General features: G+C 38.4%; 1 protein-coding gene across 3 annotated transcripts in view; it reads right to left on the minus strand.

Annotated features, from left to right (window-relative positions):
- The window catches only part of CPT1A (carnitine palmitoyltransferase 1A), a 52875-nt gene that overhangs the window by 20678 nt on the left and 9378 nt on the right, over positions 1-22819 (minus strand). For 2 of the 3 annotated variants that reach the window (XM_007427293.4, XM_088146131.1), the window contains 8 exons: positions 21467-21619; positions 20580-20719; positions 12328-12499; positions 9795-9896; positions 8768-8905; positions 6872-6949; positions 5996-6103; positions 2978-3065 (listed from right to left, as the gene is read on the minus strand). In XM_007427293.4, coding sequence (XP_007427355.1) covers positions 2978-3065; positions 5996-6103; positions 6872-6949; positions 8768-8905; positions 9795-9896; positions 12328-12499; positions 20580-20719; positions 21467-21607 — 967 coding nt within the window. In that variant the 5' untranslated portion in view covers positions 21608-21619. Of the gene's footprint in view, positions 1-2096; positions 2182-2977; positions 3066-5995; positions 6104-6871; positions 6950-8767; positions 8906-9794; positions 9897-12327; positions 12500-20579; positions 20720-21466; positions 21620-22819 lie in introns of all 3 variants that reach the window. The other variant, XM_007427294.4, reaches the window with a different exon arrangement.

Consider the following 22819-nt stretch of genomic DNA (forward strand, 5'->3'; position numbering starts at 1 on the left):
ATCTAAAGGTGTCTGTACACACCACTCTTCCTAAATTTGGCATCATGGGAAAGTGCTGGGACTGGACAGTAACCTGCAGAATTTCCAGCTTTACAAGTAAGGCATATAAAATTAGTTGTATGTTCACCATGTTAGTGAAAGAGGTCTTGATCGTAATTGCTAGTGGCAGCTTTTATATGGGTTGAGATACTTAGCCGAATCACTGAAGTTGTCTTATGGGCAGGTAACCACTTGGAAATGCACACATATAACGTTAAAAAATAAGTCTGTCTCACTTCTTGCTATTCGTTTTTAAATCTCATGAAAAAGATTCAAACATTCATCATTCTACCTTAACACATATCATTTCACATTGAAAGCTAGTAGTTTTCAAGCCTTCTTAGATGTTATATTTAAAAATGCTCAAATATCACAAAAAATAAAACTGTTCACATCTTACCGAACTGATATTTCATAGGCTTAAGTCAAGAAATATAAACACTATAATTGTTATGTACTTTGCATACAAATACTGCAGATATCAACACTTCCAGAAGAATGCATAAAAACAACTTGCAAATTAACTATCACACACATAAAAGCATTGTCTTTTTAAAATAAAGCCACAATAATTTGTGATTCAGTGTCAGGACCTGATCATTCTTTTTCACTATCAAGAGTTACATGCTGAAAAAAGCTTAGGAAAAATTAGGTATAAACAGAAAAGATTAGCGAGGACATTAGTAGTGATTTTAGATAATTGAGGGAATATTAACAAAAATAAACTGACTTATTAAAATTAGGGAAAATGGGCACAATGTTCATGACTTACGCCAGTTGAATTAATAGTCACCTTGTGAAGTATTATATGAGACTGTTACAAGGGCCAGTTCAAGAAAGCATTGTGAACCATTTGAATCTGTTACCGTGCATGCCTTTACTAAATCTTTAAATTATCTTTCCAAAAAGGCATATCAGGAAATTACAGAAAAATGCACTTTTAATCTACTCTGGTTTCATACATTTATTTTCTTCCATCTAAGCCCAGTTTGAGATATGATGTGCATTTAAGAAGACTCTACATAATCTCTATGGGAAGTAAGTTTGAACTCTATGGCAGAGATATATGCAAGCAAAGTGGGGATAGCGGCTCATTTTATTCTCTTGCTCAGTTATCATACGTAAGGTAAGAGAGGTGGGAAAAAGGATCCGAGGATACTAAAAGCATCTCCATTTGTGAGATGACTCTAGTACCATATTGTTTTTCCAGTAGTGACTCTTAATGAACACACAATATTGGGAATTAAAGCTAACTCCTCTGCATTAAATAGTATTTTCAAATTATTTATTATTAATGCAATTGAAATACATTTAATTACACAAATAAGTTAAATTTACCTAATTGTTGCCATCCTAACACATTCCCATAAGATGACTTTAAAGTACTTTGGACTTCCTAAATTATATTTTATTACAGTTCAACCCTGAGGTATATATATTCTCTCCTATTGGTATATTTTATCTGTTCTCATAGGCCTACAGAAGAAAGTGCTGGTCCATATACCAGCTTGCACAAAGTACAGCATAAATTACAAGGTGTTCTTAATGGGACAGATGTTCACTCATCTAGTCATTTTTTTCAAAGAGCAAGACCAAGGCTCTTTGGAACCTTTTGATTCATGTTTAAAGTTTTCTTGATTTAATGCTATGCTGAAATTCTTTGTTAGTTTTACTTTTTTAAAAGGTTCTTGCTATACTCACTTTTATTGTACTGTATGATACATACCAGTATGAATGCAGCTACAGTAGCATAAAAGTAGCATTAAAAAAAATAAATTAAATGATTCAGTATCCATTTAAGGAATGTGCATACGGATTTCTAAGATATCTCACTCTAGTTCGTTCTTTCATTATCCACTTTTTACTGAGATGACCCACACTGAAATGGCCCATGCACTTTAAGAACTGGATCTCATACCACACTATAACAACTTTCATTATAGTGTGCAAGAAAAATCACACAGCTTCGGCAAACGCAGCAATTATAGGTTGCAGAAATTTGCTATTTATAGAATGTAAAGAAGGGGCCAAATACATTGACAGGACTAACACTGTACCTGTCTCTATGCCTGGTATACGGCTAGTGTTGAACAAACGTTCATATTGAGAAGAGCACATTGGGATGGTTTTGTAAATCATAAGCTGAAAGGAAAAAAGGAAAGTCAAAAGATCCCCCAAACAAAGGTTTCAAAACAAGGAGAAAGTGTAGCTCTCACGAAGATTAAAGCAGCAGCGGAAAATAAGAGGACTCGAAGAAATGGAAACAAAAATAACAATAATCACACAAAACAAGACCTCTCTAGTAGGTAGCAAGTCATTTCCCAACAGCATTTCTTTCTTTTTCTTTAAAAAGGAAAGGAATAAGCAGAACTTGTAGAAATGCAAGCTGAAATGTTTTCTTTTTAAGCAGTGAAGTATTTTAAATGTGGCTATAGATTTATTCACTGGCTACCACATTGTTTAAAGTGTACAATTCACTCCATTTCCTTAGGCCATGAGTGTGACATCAGAATATAAAGCAGGCAAGGGAGCTTCCATGTCCAGCATAGGACTCCTTACAATACTTGTGGCTGCTGCTTAAAGAAACTACACTTTTTCCAGGCTTATACTATAGCCACGTGGGTTCAGGAAAACCCATATTTGAGTTAAGGAGATGTTAAAGTGCTACCCCCCTGCTGCCGCCTCAACTCAAAAGAACATTTTCCCAAGTGCACATGGCTGTTGTGTGAGCTCTGGAAAACTTCTTCAAGAAGCAGAGGACAGGTATAGAGAAGAAGGGCTCTTGCCCTCTTTGGATAAGAATACTGCATACCTGTACACTATGCATAGCGTGAATGTAAAGATTTGTTATTAGTAGAATAGAATTAACAGGGCATTCTGGCATTATTTTACACATTGAACTCTTTGATGCTCCATGTCTTCAGCTGATTCTTCTTACCTGTTTCATTTCCTGGAATACGGGAGGTATTAAACATCCTCTCCCATTGAGCTGAGCAGAGTGGAACAGTGGATCCCATCAGAAGAATCTATGCCGCAAATGAGCATTACAATTGTGTTTTACAGAAATAATTAGGATGTGAAGAGAAAAACATAAGTGAAGGTTAGAGAGATTACCAGAAGATCTGGGGATTCCTAGACCACTTCATGTCTGCAGCAACCTATAAAGAAGTCATTTCTATTTGAGACAAGAAGTTTTATGTGGTTTATCATGAGTGTGTGTGTGTGGGGGGGGGCATCTGCCATGTGACCTTTCCACAGGAGATGCCTTCTCTTAATGAAATATCATTCAAAAGTCTAGCTTCCAAAATCTATTTTTTCTTCCTAGATTTTTCAGGTAGGTATTCAAATATATTCCTTAGGATATTTATGTAATTAAGTATCTTCCACAGATCCTTTAAGACACTTTCAATAAAGCACTAAATTATAATCAACCAAAATGTGGGATACCACCTAGAATTTGGATCTCTTATATATCAGATAGTGCAAAGGTTCTCAAATTGGGAATCATGACACTTTAAGAAGTCATGAGCAACTTAGAAGGAGATTGTACATTTCTTAAAAAGCTGATCAGGCTGGTGTAGGCAAAGCAGGAGCACTGTCAAAACTTGCTCCCCTTTTTGGGAGCAAAACACAAAGGGAGTTTTGAGAAATGACTCTGGCCATCCATCAAAACCATTTATCAGAGTAAAGCTGTGACCAATAATCAACTTCCTGTTGGCTGGTGACTTCTGGAATGGCATGTAATAGTGCAGCTATAGCCTTTGGAGTAGAAGTGGAAATGTTTTAAGTTTCTAGCCGTTCGAAATGATAATGTTTTGTTGAGTGGCAAAAGAAAAGCTAAAGATGACCAATCTAACAGAGGTGCTGATAAAAGGGGAATTGCACAAAATACATTTTTTAGGAGGTTGTCATATTGCAAAATTTGAGAGCCCTTGCAACAGTGCCAGAATACAAATGTAAATTATTTTGTGTGTGTGTGTATGTATATAGACCTTCATTCATTCTCTCTCTGCACATTCTATCCCACACACTGGAGATCTGAGATCTTCCTCCTTAGCATCTCTGTAAATCAATTTTCCATTTTAAAAATAGAAGAAACACCCACACTGGGAAGGGGGGAAAACCTCATGGAACACAGCACACTGTGCATCACTGCCCTCATCGATATCTTTTCCTGCCAATGTGATTACTGCAAGTTCCCTAACATTTTACAGCCTTTGGCCACAAAATGTGGCCTACACCTGCATTTGCACAACTATAACCATACAGCCAAGTGAGAACTTGAGTTCTTTTTCCCATGGTATCAAAGGTAGCTTGTATTTGAAGGAAATTGTTAGGTTACATAAAGAAACTAGTTTGGATCTAAAAATACTTCACTGTGATTGCACTTAGGACAGGGATAGCTAAAATGGAAGTTGAATTGTACACTTATTTCTATATAGCAGCTCATGATAATATATATGTGTGTTGTATTCGTTCCATATCTATAAATATATTGGTGAGCCCAAGTTTCTACCCATCCCACACTTATGAGGAGCCTGAAATACCTGTTCATGACAACAAAAGTGACAACATTTCTACAGTGGAAACTGCATAGTACAGCTCTATACAGTTTCATAGCCATAAGTCTAATTATCCTAGAGTTCTGGCATTACAGGCAGTCCCTGGGTTGTGAATGAGATCCAATCTTAATTCTGTCTTTAAGACGAATTTGTAGTTAAGTTGGAATTTAGATATTTAGTGTCAATTGGTCAAATGTTTGTCCTAGTATATAGTATATAAAATGGCAGATAGCGTTCTCCTTCCTCAAGCCAATGAACTGCTAAAACCACGCAATGTTTTCATGAGCCCCACAAAGTAGTGCATGCATTTGTTATTATGAACCATTGTACTTAACTCAAAATTTTAATATAATAGGCTTTATGGCAGTCCGTTTGTAACTATGAGTTGCCTGTAAGTTGGACGTTTTTAACCCAGGGACTGCCTGTATTTCAAAAGACCAAACAGTCATTATGGGTTGTAATAAATAGTCACATTGTGACTTTGGAAATAAACAGCTCCAAATCTCAGACGTGAAGAACTGTAGTAAAATAGGAAGGTTCAATACAGAGTCATGCCTCTATGGCAATACCCAATACTTCTGCATCAGTGTAAAATCATGATGGCAGGAAGCTACCTCTTGCAGAAAAGATGGGATCCAAGGGTAAATACTATTCTTTATTTGGTGTTTCCCATGCACAGCTCTGGATTTTTAATACAAGTATTGCAGAATCAACTTTTTCAGGAAGTGAGCATTATAGTGTGTTTCTGTGCAATACTGAAGGCCCCCCAAATATATGTATTTTAAATAATACAATTTTAATTTAAAAGAAAGTTAAAAATATTAAATGGCTTAAATCTTGCAAAGTCTCATGTGAACACATGGCCTGGCACAATTTTAGTGTGTGCGTGTACACGTGCATGCACGTTTAAATAAATAAAATTGAATCAATGGGTACCATGATGTCTGTGAGCATCACACTGCTGATTCTTGAAGTAGGTGACTATTCAGTATAGTTATATGAAAATGCTACTCTTTTTGCAGGATACACCAAAACCTCTCCAGAATGCTTTATCCCTGAGTTCTAAGATTGGAACTTTATTGCTATTATGAGAATAGGATTAAACATCCCACTGAATCTGAAGTTAGCAAAAAATACCCTAGTTACATGAGCCTGAAAAAAAAGCCCTTCCTGGTTTGTCATGTAGTTAATTTTAATTTGATTCCTAACTCTATGTTACTCAACCATCCTGTATTTTTTCATTTATCTTGCAAAGCATTTTCAGGTCTTGTACACATTGTATGTACGTTTGTCAGTAGAGTGTCTTATTTTTCCTCTCAGCAATTTGTCAATAGAAAATAATACTTCTTACATAGGAGATTTAAAAACTTAACTATTTCTGAAAATTTACATACTGGCTGGATTTGTTGTCTGTCCAGTTTTCTTCTATATAGCAAGATAGCATGGATAACATTGCCAGCTCTAGCTGCCTGCACAGCAGTTGGAGTAGAATACAGCAAATCCTAAAAGATGAAGAGAAGAGCCAGGAACAGGTGCTAAGGTATTATGCTCATGAGGACCACCCAGAAGCAAATATCACAGTAGTAGGGAAACAAAAGTATACTCAAAATATATAAAGGTTTTTCTTTGCTTATAGGTCCCTGCAATAGCATGCCTGAATAATGGTCTAAATGTCATGTCCCTGATACACCAAACATGGGAAGCAAAGGGAAGATAGGCTATTTGGAACTTTTTTTATCATCACAATCTAAAAAGTGGCGAATACGCCAATAAGGCTGAGACAATTCTGAAAACACAGTGTTTGAAGCAAAAACATACTATGAAAATTTACACTAAGATCAAAAATTTATGCTGGCCATGACATATAATCTGCTGACTTGAATGAATGAAAGGCACCCGCACCCTTGACAGAAAATTATTTCAATGCCTCCTCCTAGATTCCATGTTTTCATGTCACAGGACAGCTCTTCATGCATAACAAGACAATCTCTTGTTATGCCAGTAATATCACTGGCACACAATGAAAAAAAAATCCAAAATCTCTGCCTTTATTAGGACCAACCAAGACGACACAAAAAGATTTGCAAACAGACTACAGTATCATTTATTTGCCTTGGGACACATAATAGCTCACCTTGAAACAATGACATTTGTTGTTCAGATATGGGCACAAATTCTAGTCCAGGCAATTACATGTCAGTTGGGAAACAAGTTGTGATCTTATTCCAGCTGAATGGCCAATTTTTGGTAAAACTAAACAGTTCACTCACCATTGCAAAGTAATTACTGTTTACCATAATAGGCCCACGTCCTCGAAGATAAATGTATTCTTCCCACCAATCACTAACCTACAACAAAAAACATGATCTGATTCATTTATCTATGAAACTTGACAGGATATCAAAAGGCATATAGATTCATTATACACTTCATAGAGATCCACAATATTAGTCCAGTCTTCTCAAACACGCCACAAATTATGGTAACTTGGTTCCTTTGGTGCCCCTATTGGTTTTATATAAGCAATGACCTCCACCCAACAGCTTTAAAAGGAAGCTCATCCAACTCACTTCTCTTTCCTGTGGGAAAGGGAAAATGCTGTCTTGGTTAATGTTTGGCAATAGTTGTTGGAAAGGTGACCAAGGAAACTCCTGTCATTTATTTTGCTTATTGCAGAACAGTGTGGAAGTTGGTGCTTGTTTAGTCCTGCAGGGGCTTCCAAGTAATATTGAAGCTAAAAGAAGAATGTAGGGGGTGAGCATGTAGAAGATGACCTTCACCCAACTATGCAACTGCAAAGTTATCATACTCCCTAAGGAACATAACATATAGGGCTGAAAGATCAGACTGACCCTCACTGCATGATGGATAACAGGCAATCAGTCCTTTCTACTGTGATTAATTAATTTTTCATTTTTTTTTACTCAGTGCAATTGTTTAAAATAAAAAGATAAAGAAATCAGATTAATCAGGAAATCATATAAAAACTGCACCTCCCAAGCCAGGAAGCTAAATCGGAAATGGATTAAAGTAGAAGTTGGCAAATTTGTTTAAAGTTACAGGAAAAAAGGTTGAGAATCAGAATTAAAATTGCGCAATTCAAAACATTTTGAATTTGCAGAAAGCATTCCAACCATTATGTGTTCCATGCTCAGAGTTTCAAGCATTTTCTTTATTTATTTTGAAGGTTTATATATCCACCCAACTCATGTGATCATGACTCGATACATCAAAACCAAAGGGATTTAAAATTTAAAACATTTTGTGCATTTACATATGCCTTGAAACTTACTGTTTTTCCATGCAGAAAAGGGCTAGGATTAGGATTAGGCTAACAAAAGTGCCTGATGACTTAGAACAGTGTTGTCCAAACTTGGCCACTTTAAGATGAGTGGACATGGCTGGCTGGGGAATTCTGGGAGTTGAAGTTCACTCATCTTAAAGTGGCCAAGTTTGGACAACACTGACTTAGAATAATTAGCCTCACTAAGACAAGGAGTGCTTGCAGAAGGTCCCCTCCTATCATGACCTACAACAGGAGGGACAAGGAGGCAGGCTTTATCAGTGGCCACTTCCCTTCTTTGGGACAGCTTATTCCCCAGGGCAATAATAGCCCCCACTCACATGGCCTTCCCAAGAATAGTTAAAACTTGGCTTCTCCAGAAGACCTTGGGTGATTCAGCAGCTAAAGGAAGATCCACCCTGTTACTATTTTTATTGTTTACTTTTTTATTGTTTTTTATTATGGTATTCCTTGTATTATGCTTTGATTCTGTATACTGCCTAAACACTCTGGAATTAGGAGTTTATAAATCTTCTAAATAAACAAACAAGAAAACAAATAATTTTCAACAGTTTAATTCAGGCATCAGATGCTGCTCTCAGACACTCTGGCAACAAGAACAGAGCTGGTGAAGACTGCATGAAAGTATCAGTCAGAATGTTTGAGTATGATGGGACTATTTAAAATTCACTTCTGTGGATAAGTACATCAAAGTAGCTATTATCACTTTCTACAAATAACACATTAATGAGGGTAGAAGAAACACACTAAAACGTTGTGTTTTTTGCTTTTACAAAGTAACTTTTTGGAAAATTCAGAAATGAAGAAAACTTGTGAAAGTTAAATATATGATTTCATGAAACCATTTGATTTACCTACTTACATAGTTTGTAGCCCACCAAGACTTTAACTTCAGATACCACTGTAGCTTTGGTCCCAGATTTACAGCAAAATCTTTGCCAAGACCTTCCATTCTTTTAAATTCTTCATTGTTCATAAGTGGATGAACGGATTCTAAATACTAAAATTGTTAAGAAGAAATGAGGTGGCATCAACACAGCAGGGTCTACCTGAAGAACTCTCCACGGTTACCCTCCACAACAACAGCTAAAAGCAATGTTCTGAGTAATATTTTCACAATAGAGCAGCAGCAACACCTAGCATTATTCCCAAATACATCAAAATAGAAAACTATGATACGGAGTCAGTTAATTTAAAATAATGGTTTAAATTGTGGCTTAAAACCTAGATAGTGACCAATTTTAAGTTACAGTTGTCCAATTTTGGACTAAGGTAACTGGTATATTTGCTTAACCTAATCATGATATGTGAAGAGGAGGAATGTGTTTATAAATGATTATAAAATAATCATTTAGTCAATGGACAATTAATTTGGATCATTTACAGTAGGAAAAAAGATATCTATTATCTTCAAAATGTCCTGAGCATTATCATATTACAATTCTCTCTAACACCTATATTCAACAATGTGACTGAGCTTTTACAGATATTTGTAGGGTTGGTCTGATCTCTCACCTCCTATATCCTGGGCCCATTTTATCATGTAATCTTTACATAATGAAAACTGCACTTATTAGAGGAATATATTTTAGATGTTTGGGGGGGAAAACGGTTGCTTTTGCTTTGTTCTTTAAACACACCCTTGGAAATTTAAAGACTTTGGACATCTGGTCTTTAATAGTATAAAAACAAGACAAAAAACATGGTCAGTGAATACATCAAGTAATAATTACAGCTCTACTTGTATCTGGAATCAGGTTAACAAAATATCATGTTAAGTTTGGAAAGGTTTTTTTCCTTGATACAAATCTTTAGATGAAGCAAATCAAAATTAACATTTCACCCCAATCTAAATGTTTAGGGAGAAAAGTTTCAAAGATCCACCTTACCCTATTTACGGTATCCTTAACAGCTGGAACAGGAAGACGCGGTAAGGAGGTCTGAAAGCTATACAGCATTGGTTTACAACCAGAGAAAAGTTTCACAAGTGCCTGAAAATAAAACAGAAAAAGATAAAATTTTGCAGACTACAGAATAGCAGAAAAAAGTGTCTTCACCAGAAGGAATGCTGGAAGACTTTTTTTTCTTCTCATCATCCTTTTAATAAATAAACAGCATTTATACATTAATATAAAACATCATTCAGAATGTTGCTTTATATTATGCTAATATATTGTTTTATTTATTTTATTGTTCTTTTTACTGTAATCTGATTCTATACGCTTCAACACAGGAAGCACCATAAATAAGTTAAATTTCCAAACTAAGTGCAATATGCCTTTGCACTTCCTTTACTGAAGATGAGGGTCAGAATAGCATATGTATCTGTTGTTTTTGTAAATCTATAGTTTTTTTTTTAATTTAAAACTGTTACCCTCTTGAATAAAAGTATTTTTTGCCTTTGGTTAGTAATCCCAATTCCCAATTCTAACTGGACTTTAATTACATCTAATATTTGCCTGCATTTTTCTTTCCCTGTTTTACTGCTTCAGGAGGAGGACCCTCATTAACTCTGCAAAATTCCACAGCATGCACACTGACAGTGCAACATAAATAAGACTTTTCAATCTTTTACACAACAAAAATGTTAGTAGTCCAACTGCTAAAGGATACAGTAGCATTTTCCACCTACTTCCCTTACAAGAACTTCTATAGGCATGATCTGCATTACTGTGGTGGTAATCATGATGATCTGCCCAATTCCTACTGGCTGCTTTCAGCTGCTGTGGGCATGCTACCATCTCTTCAGTTTTTGCTGACTTCCCTCCATGGCCATTTTGGTTTGTGCTGATGGATTGACACGACACAAGGAGAGGAGCAGCAGCACCAAGATCACTAAAGACAGTTGTAGACTAGGCCTTTGTATAGCAACATTCTCGTCAGACACATGTGGAATGAAATGTCTAACAGACAGATCCCTCTGCGGGTCACATCAAGATCAGAGAATGATTCTGAATAATGTTAAATAACTTTTTAGGCCGTTCAGAAGGTGTTTTATCTTTCCATTTTAGCACAGAAGTTTACACTGTATTTGCTTATGTCTTCTCATATACACAATATTCATAAGTACAAGAATATTTCACAGCACTTTCAGTTCTGGCTCATGAAATATTTATCCTACTTGCCTTACTTATCCATAGAATGGTTCAGTATGATAGGCATTGCCTGAATGGGAGATTTTTTTGCTTCCTAGTAGGAATTTTCTTTAACATGGCATTGTGAAGTTCTCTCCTAAAAGCATAGCTATCAGAAAAATAATTACATTCTATTTTCTGATCTTTTGCAGAACATAGCATTCCTCATACCAAGGACACAGATTAGTATGTTACAATAACGATCTCTCTCATGGTTCTTTATAAAAAAGAAAAAAATATGAATAATTAAATTACAAAAATAATGAGAAATAAGGATTAGGAAAAAACCTTGAATGGTCAATACAATTTAACATTTAAAGTAAAACAGACTTCTTTAGCTTGGTGTCTTCTCAATGGGCAAGACTTCAACACTGGTAATCCAGAACAACTGATGAAACTTAGGAAGGTTCAAGCCATCCAGTTATGTTAATATTGTTCAAAAACGTGAGGGTTTTAGTCCTAACAGAAGAAAGCAATAATCATCTGAATTTCTCCATACACTTGCTATTTCAGTAATGGTAAATGATTTCCTGCTCATATACAGGAGTAAAAATCAAAACAGCAGAATGTATTAGTTAACACTGCCCAAGCTTAGCATTATTAAAAAAAAAAAAACAGATTTAAAAGCAATAAACTGTAGGCCATGCCAAATACCCAGCCAATGAAAACATTAAGCTGTGTCAAAACAATGCTCTGGGCCTTACCCTTCAGATACAGCCTGTATTCAAATGAGAAAGCTCTTGAAATTATCTCTGAAGTAAACTATCAAACATTTAGTATGCAACTGGTTTCTATTATTCACAGAAGTATTTAACATTTTAGTCACTATCCTTTATCTAAATTCCGTCAATATTCTACCAATAAACACAAGTGGCAGGCTGTATGAACCATAAGAGGTAACTGTATATAATCCTGCTTTTTTTTAAGGCCATGCTATATGATGGAAGTTTAAATCCTACACGTCTAGCATGCTTTACAATGGAAGTTGACTTAGAGCAGCTAATCAGTAATACATATTACAGTCCTAAATGACTTTGTTTCTTGGGAAAAACTATTGTGATGAATATTTAACTATTAAATGTTAAATGTTGTGCACTTTTCATGTGGTGTTAGCTACATAAATTTGCTATGGTGAAATGGGTGGCCATATAAATCCAATTAATAAATAACTAATAAACAATTGTTTTAACCAAATGTAGCCATTCTGAAAACAACTCTACAAACAGTGGCTATAGTGAGGTAAGATGACATCAATGTCACTTTCAAATATATGGCAAAATTACCTTACCATCCATATCTTGGTTCCTGTAGAAAGTTTTCCATGCTCTGCAAAAATCCAACCATGGTACGAAAGCAGCATCTTCAGCGAGTAACGCATTGAGAAAATAAGAGTTACCCACAGCCCTGTCCCAAACAGAATCCCACTGACAATATTCTGCGTTTGGTTGGACATATAGCCACTGTTAAAAAAAGAGTGAGAGAGGAAATTAAAGTACAAGTCAACAATTTTGCAAAAATTTAAAACCATAAAATAGACTAAAAGGATTTAATTAAAAAAAAACACCACTCATTATGAGCATACTGCAAAGTTCTGCAGATTTAACAATCCACTAGTAGTTAAAAAGATATCCCAAAAGGGGTGGGGATAATAGTGGGGGTGGGATGGCTTTCAGTGTATGAAAAATAGTTCCACTGATGATCAGAGAACAATGGCACTTATTCTAATACATTTTTCTCTTTTTCATATTTAAAAATGGTACCTCTGATATAGTTTTGATTATGCCTCCTCTAATACTTCTAGAAAAATTGCACTGAGATACTACAATTATTTTTTGATGGAGGGGGAACAGCAAACATATTGCCCAGATTTTAATTCTAGTCATTGCATCAGTATTACAGATAACACTTTTTAAAAATTAAGAGAGGAAGCTGCCATTACTATCCTCACAAATTCATTAAAAATATTTCAGTGGCCACCTCCAAAAACTAGAGATGTTGAATGGTCTTATCTACCACAGACTCATTTTTGGGGGCAATAAAAGCTAACATTCAGGCAAACCCTCAGCATTTAACAGCTTACTCTTGAAATCCCTTCCTCTCCAAACTCCAAGGGAGGGGGAGGGTCAGGCTAAGAGGAGATTGCCTATAGAAACTGCTTGCTTTTTTCCTCCCCCTCCCCCATTCATTCACCAGAGAAGAGATTGGAAAGAAAAAGAGTAAGCTGTTTGCTCTTCTACACATTGAGAGCAATTGCGATCATGTTGGCAGCGGGAGACGGTCAGGCGAAGGAGAGATTGCCTACAGAAATTGCTTGCTTTTTTTCTCTCCCCTGTTGCAGAGCAGAGAGATTGGAGAGAAAGAGATTTCAAGAGAGTACTGTAAGCTGTTTGTGTAGTGTGTCCACGACTCCCAGCCCCAGGCCACAGGTGTGATTTTATTGCTTTCAATGTGTAGAAGAGCAAACAGCTTACTTTCTTGCAATCTCTTTCTCTCCAATCTCTCTGCTCTGCAAGGGGGGGAAAGAAAAAAAACACAGATCAGGACAGGACAATGCGTACTGACTGTAATGGTAATCACGTGACTGAGGGATGCTGCAAGGATTGTAAATGGCCGTAAATGGGCTGTAAAGTTATTTTTTTCAGCACTGTCATAACTTCAAACAGTCTTTGAACAAATGGTTGGTAAGCGAGGATTACCTGTATTTTATTACAGCCATGTGCCAAGACTGCTTCCGATTTTTTTGCCACTACACTAACATGGGTCTCCTCTTATAATCCTGTTTTGTTATACCACACAGCTATTCACTGGTTCCCTATTCAAGCCAGAGTCCAATTCAAACTACTGGTGCTTGTGTTCAGAGTTCTTTGGTCACAACCTTCCACTTTCTGTCCCAACTTATTTCTTCCTACATCCCTGCTTATTCTTTATGTTCCCTAGGCAGGGTTTTCTTTCTGTTCCTCATTTGGAACACAGGGTCTTACTATCTGATTTCTGAGCTTTCATGGATCTGGTCCTGTAACACTGCTATCAGTTCCCTCTTTCCTTTACCTCTGTGAAAGCTTGATGACTTTAAAAGGGGGTGAGATAATTTAGAGACTTAGTATGATCATGGTGATTTTATCCTACACTTACTAAGACTGGAAGTTTTCAGGTTATATTTTTTAAAATTATGTATACATGCATGCTCTCCATTACTTTAGGGCATTCTTTAAAAATATATGGTGGTTGCATTTGATTTTAGTTATAAATATTGATTTTATTAGGTTGGTTATTAAATTGTGACCTAATATTATTGGGTGGAATTTTATAAGTACTAGAGTTTTTTTAAAGGCACATATTAAGTAAGTAAATAAATAAAAATAATAATTGGTTGCAGAGTCAGCCAGACGCTTAGACTGGATTTGGCATTTTTTCCCACTTATTGAGTCTTTCCCAAGGACTTGGGATAGGCAGATGTTGTTTAATAATATTAAAGGTATCTTCACAGGATGTAGACTGTTCCAAATAAAGCTGGCTTTTGCAACTGACTGATGGTGATTTTGTCAATGTCAATGGTCTTCAAGTGGTGCTCCAGATGTTTTGGGAGGTGCCTATTACTATTGGTACTATCTTTGCTTTCTTTTGCCAGAGTCATTCTATTTCTATTTGCAGGTCTTTGTATTTTGTGATTTTCTTCAGTTCTTTCTCTTCTATTCTGCTGTCTCCAGGTACTGTAATGTCCACTATCCAGACTTTTTTGTCTGTCTTATCAACAATTGTTAAGTCTGGGGTGTTGTGTGGCAGGTGCTTGTCTGTTTGAATTCTAAAACACTTTAGCTTCTTCATTTTCTATTACTTTGTCTGTTTTGTGGTCCCACCGATTCTTGCTTGCAGGCAAATGGTATTTTTTGCAGATATCCAATGCACCATTGTTGCTACTTTGTCATGCCGTTATTTGTAGTCAGTCTGTGCAATCTTCTTGCAGCAGCTAACTAGGTAGTCCACTGTTTCTTCAGCTTCTTTGCATTTGCAGGCGGCATTTGCTTCTGGCTTTGCATGCATTTGTTCTTAAGGCTTGGTCTTGTGCAGCCAGTATTAGTCCTTCTGTCTCTTTCTTCAATTTTCCTGCTCTTAGCTTGTTGTTATCTGCTTTGCCTGCTAGTTTTTTTGTGTACCGGCCATGTAATACTTTGCCTTGCCAGGTCTATTTTATATTCTTCATTTGGTCTTTCTTGAAGGCCAGTTTGGTATCTTCAGTATTCAGTAAGCCTTCATGGTGTACTAGCTCCAGTGCATCTTCTTCACTGTCCTTCAGATATCTTCTAATGCCCTTTTTTCTTCTTCATCTCTCTGTTGTACTTGCAGCATTCCACGCCCACCTATGCTCCTTGGTAAGCAGAGTCTGTCAGCATCGTTGTGTGTGTGAATGAAGGGCATGATTCATTGTCATTATTTTTCTGGTCTTCCTACCCAGGGCTTCTACTTCTGCTTGAGTCCAACCCACTATTCCAGCTGTGTATCTAATGACTGGAATTGCCCAGGTATTAATTGCCTTGACGGTATTTCCTCCACTGAGTTTGGACTTTAAGATCTTCTTCACTTTCATGATGTATTCACTACTAACCTTCTTCTTGACTTCAATGTGCTTGATGTCGTCAACTTGAAGGATGCCTAGGTATTTGTAACGATCTTCTTCATACACTTTCTTGAGCTTATTTCCATAGGGCATCTTGATTCCTTCAGTTTTCACTATTTTCTCCCTGTTGATGGTAAGGGTGGCATATTTGTCCAGTCCAAACTCCATTGCAATAACCTGGTTGTATATTCGGACAGAGTTGAGTAGCAATTCTATTTCAGATTATGTTTTTCCATACAGCTTCAGATTGTCCATGTAAAGGAGGCGGGGTAGCCTGGCAGATGTTTTTGATAGCCATGGCCTGACTTGGTAGGTGTCATCTACATACCAGATCCATACTTTAGTTTATATGTGTGGCAGTGCTATAGTTTCTAGGCATTGCATTACAATCTCTGCTATGAGTCCTGACAGTGGTGATCCCATGGGTGTGCCTCTGATTTGTTGGTATATTTGTCCATCAAACTGATGGTATGTAGATGACACCTTTGTTATAATAAAAAAGGAACAATTAGAGAAGACACATAAAACTATCAACAACATCTTCAAGGGAATAAAATTCACTAGAGAGGAAGAAAACAACATACTACCCTTCCTGGATATCCTCATCAGCAGAGGAAACATCAGCAAATTAGAAATCCAAGTCTATTGGAAGACAACCCACACTAATCAACTACTCCATTACCAAAGTAACAACCCAACCTCCCACAAGAGGAGCTGTGTAAGAACATTATTCAAACGAGCACAAATGCACTGCAGCAACCCAGAACAGCAGAAAAAGGAAACAGACCACCTATGCAACATCTTCCAACAAAATGAATATCCACGGAACTTTATCAAAAAGTGCCTGGCCACTCAACCTACTACAACACAACCAACACATGCTATGAAAAGGATCACACTGCCATACATCAGAAACATCTCAGAAACTACCCACAGACTACTACAACCACATGACATCTCCATAGCCACAAACCAACTAAAGCCCTCCAAAACATCTTAGGCAAACCAAAAGACCCAGTAGCCCAAGAAGAAAAAACGGGAGTCATCTACAGCATACAGTGTAAGGACTGTAACAGCCACTATGTAGGACAGACAGGCAGAAGGCTAGCAGAGCACATCCATGAACACCAACTAGCAGAAGACACGATGAAAACTCCTTAATCTCACAACACATGGACAGACTTAACCATAGTTTCAACTGGGAAACTGTCAGCATCTCAGACCAAGCTAAATCCAAAAATGCAAGGGAGCTTCCTGGAAGCTTGGTATTCAGACAAGACAGGCACATAGAGATAAATAACATCTGCACACTATTCAAAACAGACAATAAAAAGGAAAACAAAAGACCAGAACATCTCCTCACCAGCAACTATCACCCAGATAAGCAGAGATTAACACCAAGATTATCACCAGACATACAATCAGCAGTAAACAATACCCTAATCAAGGAACTACCAGAGGAAAAAACAAGACAAAACAAAACCCACACCCCACGAACACTGGCAGGGCATGCCACTGTATATAAACAAAGAGCAAACCCCATTCCATTCTAGCACTGAAGATGTTACCAAGCTCAGAGAACCTCAAGGACTCCACAGTTCAACCCTGAGCTACACATATTCACTTCTTTTGGTACTGTGTCTTCCATTGTGCCACTGATCTTTGCACAAAGTTTCTGATGTTTCTACTGACTCCTATTATTTCTAGGCACCTGATTATTCAACCATGTGGAAGGGAATCAAATGCCTTCTTGTAATCAATCCAAGCTACATTCAACTTGGTCTTCCTTTTCTTACAGTTTTCCAAAATCATCTTGTCAGTTAAGAGCTGATCTTTTGTTCCTCTGCTGTTTGGGCAGTTTCCGTTCTGCTCAGGTGGAAAGAGCTTGTTTTCAACTAGACGCTGTTGGACTGCATCAGCTATAACACCAGTTAATAAGTTGAAAGTTGTTGGTAAGCAGGTAATTGGCCTATAATTGCCTGATGCTGCCCCTTTTGTTGGATCTTTCATTATCAGGTAGGTTTTGCCAGATGTTAACCAATCTTCAATTTCACCTCCTTGCAGTATGTTTTTAAACTGCTTGGCAATGAGCGGGTGCAGACCAGTCAGATGTTTCAACCAAAAACCATGCCGTTCATCTTCACCTGGTGTTGACTAATTCTTGATCTTGCCCTTTTCTCTACCATTTCTGCTGTTATTACAAGTTTTTTCACTTCAGCTTCTTTTTTATTCTTATCCATTACCTGTATCCATGCTGCATTCTTGTTGTATTTCTTTGGATATTATTATTATTATTATTACTATTACTACTACTACTACAGGTAGTCCTCGACTTACATTCATTCAGTGACTGCTCGAAGTTACGACTGTACTGAAAAAACAGACTTACAACTTGTTCCCAAAGTACAGCCAATGCGGTGCCCCCGTGATCACGTGATCAAAATTCAGGCACTTGACAGCCGCCTGCACTTATGACTGCAGGGGCACTTCAACTCCCCGCACCTGCCTATCTCCCCCAATCTCTGCCCTTTTGGCCACCCTGCGCCTTGCCTTGCATGGTGGCAAGTGGCCCCAAAACTGCATGTCTCTGGGACTGCTTACTACACTGCAGCTCGGGGCTTCTTGGAGTGTCACAGCTCTGGGGCTGCAAGAAGCCCCTGAGCCATAGTGCAGTGACAAGCTGCAGTGCCTGGGAAGCACCAGCAAGCATTCGTTGGCCCAGCTGCCTTCTCTCCCAGTTCCACACACTGACCTTTCACCTTTTGTGCTCAGTCGCCCCAGGAAGCGCCAGCAAGCTACAGCACCTGGGAAGTGCCAGCAAGCATTCGTCCACCCAACTATCTTCTCTCCCAGTTCTGCGCGGCACAAATAAGAATATCAGCCAATGGGGAAGGCAGGAAGTGGTTTTGCCCAATGGGAGCCACATGTTGGAAGATTTGCCAGAGAAGATAAGTCAACCCCTGGAGCTTTCCCATTGGGCAAAACTGCTCCCTGCCCTCCCCACTGGCTGATATTCTTATTTGTGCTGCACTGCTGGGCCAGGCTGAGGAGCCACATGTAGGAAATGTTCACTGAAGAAGCTGGGTCCAAAAAAGAGACAGCAAATGCAGCAAGGCACTTCTGATTTGGCTGCGGTGGCTGGGTGCAAAAGGCGAAAGGTCAGCGTGGGGAACTGGGAGAGAAGGCAGCTGGGCAAATGAATGCTTGCTGGCGCTTCCCAGGTGCTGTGGCTTGCTGGTGCTTGCTGGTGCAGCTGAGGGTTCCAGGGGCAGCTGCGGCTTTGCACTGCATTGTGGCTCAGGGGATTCTTGCAGCCCCAGAGCTGTGGTGTGCCAAGAATCCACTGAGCCGTAGCATAGCACACAGACCCAGAGCTGCATGGTTCTGGGCTGCTTCCTGCCCCACAAGGCAGGGTACAGGGTGGCCAGAAGGGCAGAGGTGGGGGAGATAGGTGGGTGGGGGGAGTTGAAGAAGAGGCAGTCCCTTAACTTACTGGGGCTCAGGGCTGGGAGGAACCAAGCCTGGAATGACTTAGATTGGGGTGGGTCCTCAGCTAACGACTGATGGAATTTGTTTAACAACGGCAACAGGGAGTGCCAGGATTGCAGTCGCTAAGTGATGTGATCATGTGACGTCTCGATTTATGACCACATTGCTTAACAACAGAAATTCTGGTCCCAAGTGTGGTCATAAGTTGAGGACTACCTGAATTAATGTTGGAGAATACGCAAAGATGATTATGATGATAATCTCTGTCCTTGCTTGTTCTGCAATTTGACTTTTAATCAAATGAGGGGAAAATGCAACTTTTCCCACTTCTAAGTTTTGAAAACTCCTACACCCAACATGCCAGGAGCGCTAAGAACTATATTTCCCAGATGCCTCATTTGCTTTCTGTTATATTATACTAAATACGATTTCCGGGACTCTTGTATTTGTAATCTCCTATGACAGAAAAAGAGATTCTATGTTATTAATCCATTAATACTATTATTAATAATCCATTACATTAAGGATTATTTTATTCAAATTTTGTTAAATTTCCATTTCTTAACCACATAAGTGAACTAATTCCTAACAGATTATCTTCATCTGTACAAATATCTTTTGGGCAGACCTACTCAACATAAACCTTTGAATTTCTCCTTAAGATTACCTATGTATTTTTGTTTCAGTACAGGTAGTCCTCGCTCACCAACTGCAATTGGGACCAGAAACTCTGTTACTAAGTGACACAGTCGTAAAGTGAAACATCATATGACTGCACCGGACTTATGTCAATTCCATTGCGGTTAAGTGAAAAGTCATATGAACGCGACTTGTGACTTTCTGCCAGCTTCCTCATTGACTCTGCTTGTTGGAAGCTGGCTGTGAAGGTTGCAAATGGTGATCACATGACCACAGGATGCTGCAACTGTCATAAATGTGCACTGGTTGTGAAGCAACCAAATCATGATCATGTGACTGCAAGGATGCTGCAATAGCCGTAAGTTCAAGGACTGGTTGTAAACCTGCTTTTTCAGCACTGGTATAAGTTTGAATGGTCACTGAATGAGGCAGTCGGTAAGTGAGGATTACCTGTACTCCCAAATTTGCAGGGAAGACATACCATTTTTCCACTGATGATTTAAACAACATGTGTGTATCATAAAAAAACAAAGAAAAAATATTTCCTTCCTGAACCCAGTGGCACATCAGCAAACACAAGGTAAACTAATAGATGGATGGAAGTTTCTGAAGAAACATGGAAGTGTCAGAGTAAAAACAAGCTGAAGTTTTTTTCTGTTGTTATGATTATGATTGTTATCACCACGAACATCAATAGCTCCATTTTTTCTAAACCAAATTTTTGAATGCTTCAGCATCACCAAAAATGGTCAAGAAAGACTGATAAGCGAATAAATCAAGGACAGAAGTTTACTTACGTTGTATCCAGGGTCTGGTTGATTTTAGCTATTAATCCCAGTGAAGGATCTATTTTCGCATACATTGTTGACATTACTCCTACTACGACAATAAGCCAACTGGACGGGCTAGCAGGATAGACTCCTGTGATTATGCCATTCTGAAAAGGCAAGACATCTATACTTAATGTTTTCTGGAAACATCATTTCATTTTCTCAAGAGAAACTTTCAAGGAATGGACCCAGCATACAGGAAGACATAACCATATGGATGCAATCTGCCTTGCAATATTTGCCTTCTTTATAGATCTGTATTATACCCTGTTAGAAAAAATATTTGCTGGAATGGGAAGAAGAGGGGGCTGATGCAATGGAAATGGATGAATACTGCACTGCTGGATAGTTGGCAATTTTGGAATTTACAGAAAAATAGCAGAAAAGCTGAAATCTGCATAATTGTAAGCCAACTCACCAACTAAGGAAAGGATGGATATATACTGCCCTGAAAAAATAGACCATCCAAAAAGATGTTACACACAGATACTGTTTTCTATCATTTAAATGGACAGCGTGAAGCAGAAATTTCAGTGGAAAGAGGGTAGAGGAAAACACTAATGCTTGTCAGATCCTAATGTGAAGGTAAAGAAATATAAAGACACAAGGGGAACCTTTAAAAAGTATCTTGAAGCGTAATAATTATGTCTATAATCTCATTTTTCTTCCATAGAATTTAAAATGGCAGAGATGCGATTGTCTACAACTACTCCATAAGGTAGCTGATTAATAGATGGAGAAGAGTTAAAGAACTCTGTAGAAATGTCACATTTACACAGGAAACATGGATATGCAGCACTGGTTGTTTGTTGCATGCTCTGCCCCAAGTATAAATCCAGGTCTATCTGCATTACCTTGAATCTGATGAACTTCTTCTTCCAGGAATAGAGACCAGACAGATAGATCTGCCTGAGCGCTTCATGGCTCATGCGCAAATCGATTCCATCTGGTGTTACAGTAAACTGAAACGCAACTGCTTGATGGGCTTCCGCCATCTTAAAATGTATCTGCCAAGTGAAAGAACAATTTTTAAAAAATCAGTAGCCATTTACTTTGCATGAGATATTAAATCAGAAACAAACAAAAAATAACATAACTTAGTGCAAATTAATGCAGATCAAGTATTTGCCATCTTGTTTTTTTGCAGGTGTTAAATACTACATGAATATTACTCTTTTCTTAATATTTCAGTGGAAACAAAGACATAGTGACTCTGGGTGGCACACAGATAAAAATTAAAAGTAAACAAAGTATATCAAGAAAAAAGACAACTAACTGGAGACAAAACCCCAAAAAAGTCAAACAGCAAAACAACCAATTGAAGGGGCTCAACCGCCATCCTATCCCAAGGCTGGGGAGAATATCAGGACTTACCCAAAACATCAGGAGTCACTCCTCTTCAAAAAAACTAAAGATTTGTTAGAAGATCAAAAATACAGGTAGTCCTTGCTTAACAACTTTTCATTTAACAATGGTTTGAAGTTACAATGGCCTCAGAAAGGGTGCTTTATGGCCTGTAAAGCACTTCTGGCCGTTGTAAAACGTCACACTGCCCCCCCTCCCGCTGTCATACGGCTGCATTATGGGCGCTTGACAATTGGCTCGCATTTACAACTGGTTGCCAAGCCCCCTGCGAACATGTGATCGCCATTTGCAATCTTGTCTGGCAGGGAAGTTTGCAAGCAGAGGGAATGCAGCTGTGTACAGAAACAGAGTTCAAATCCTGAAGATATAAGCTCCGTTCCTCCAGCCCCACCAAGGATTTCCCCTCTGTTGGCAAAGGGGGGGGGACCCCTTGGCAGTGGGAAGGAACAGAGCTCAGATCTTCAGGATTTGAGCTCTGTTCCTTCCCACCACTGTGGGGGGAGGGGGAACCCCTCAGTGGCGGGAAGGAAGGGAGCTCAAATCCTGAAAAATTGAGCTCTGTTCCTCTAGCCCCAGGAAGGATTTCCCCTCCATCCACTGAGGGGAGGGCAAACCCTTTGGCAGGCTTTAGGAATGCTAGGAGTGAAAGGCCTGCCTGCCGGGAGGATTTCAGCTCTATGCAGAGCTGAAACCATCAGGCAGGGAGCCCTTTTGCCCTCAAAGAGCTGCCCGCTGGGAGGATTTCAGCTCCGTGCGGAGCTGAAATCCTTCAGACGACAGCTCTTTCACTCCATCCACTTAATGACCTGGGAGACTGCTTAATGACCGTCACTGGGAGTATC

The sequence above is a fragment of the Python bivittatus genome, unplaced genomic scaffold (genome assembly GCF_059951505.1).
Source record: "Python bivittatus isolate LINGU-HERP-01145 unplaced genomic scaffold, Pbiv_v1 ctg000480_np1212, whole genome shotgun sequence".
Classification (NCBI taxonomy): domain Eukaryota; kingdom Metazoa; phylum Chordata; class Lepidosauria; order Squamata; family Pythonidae; genus Python; species Python bivittatus.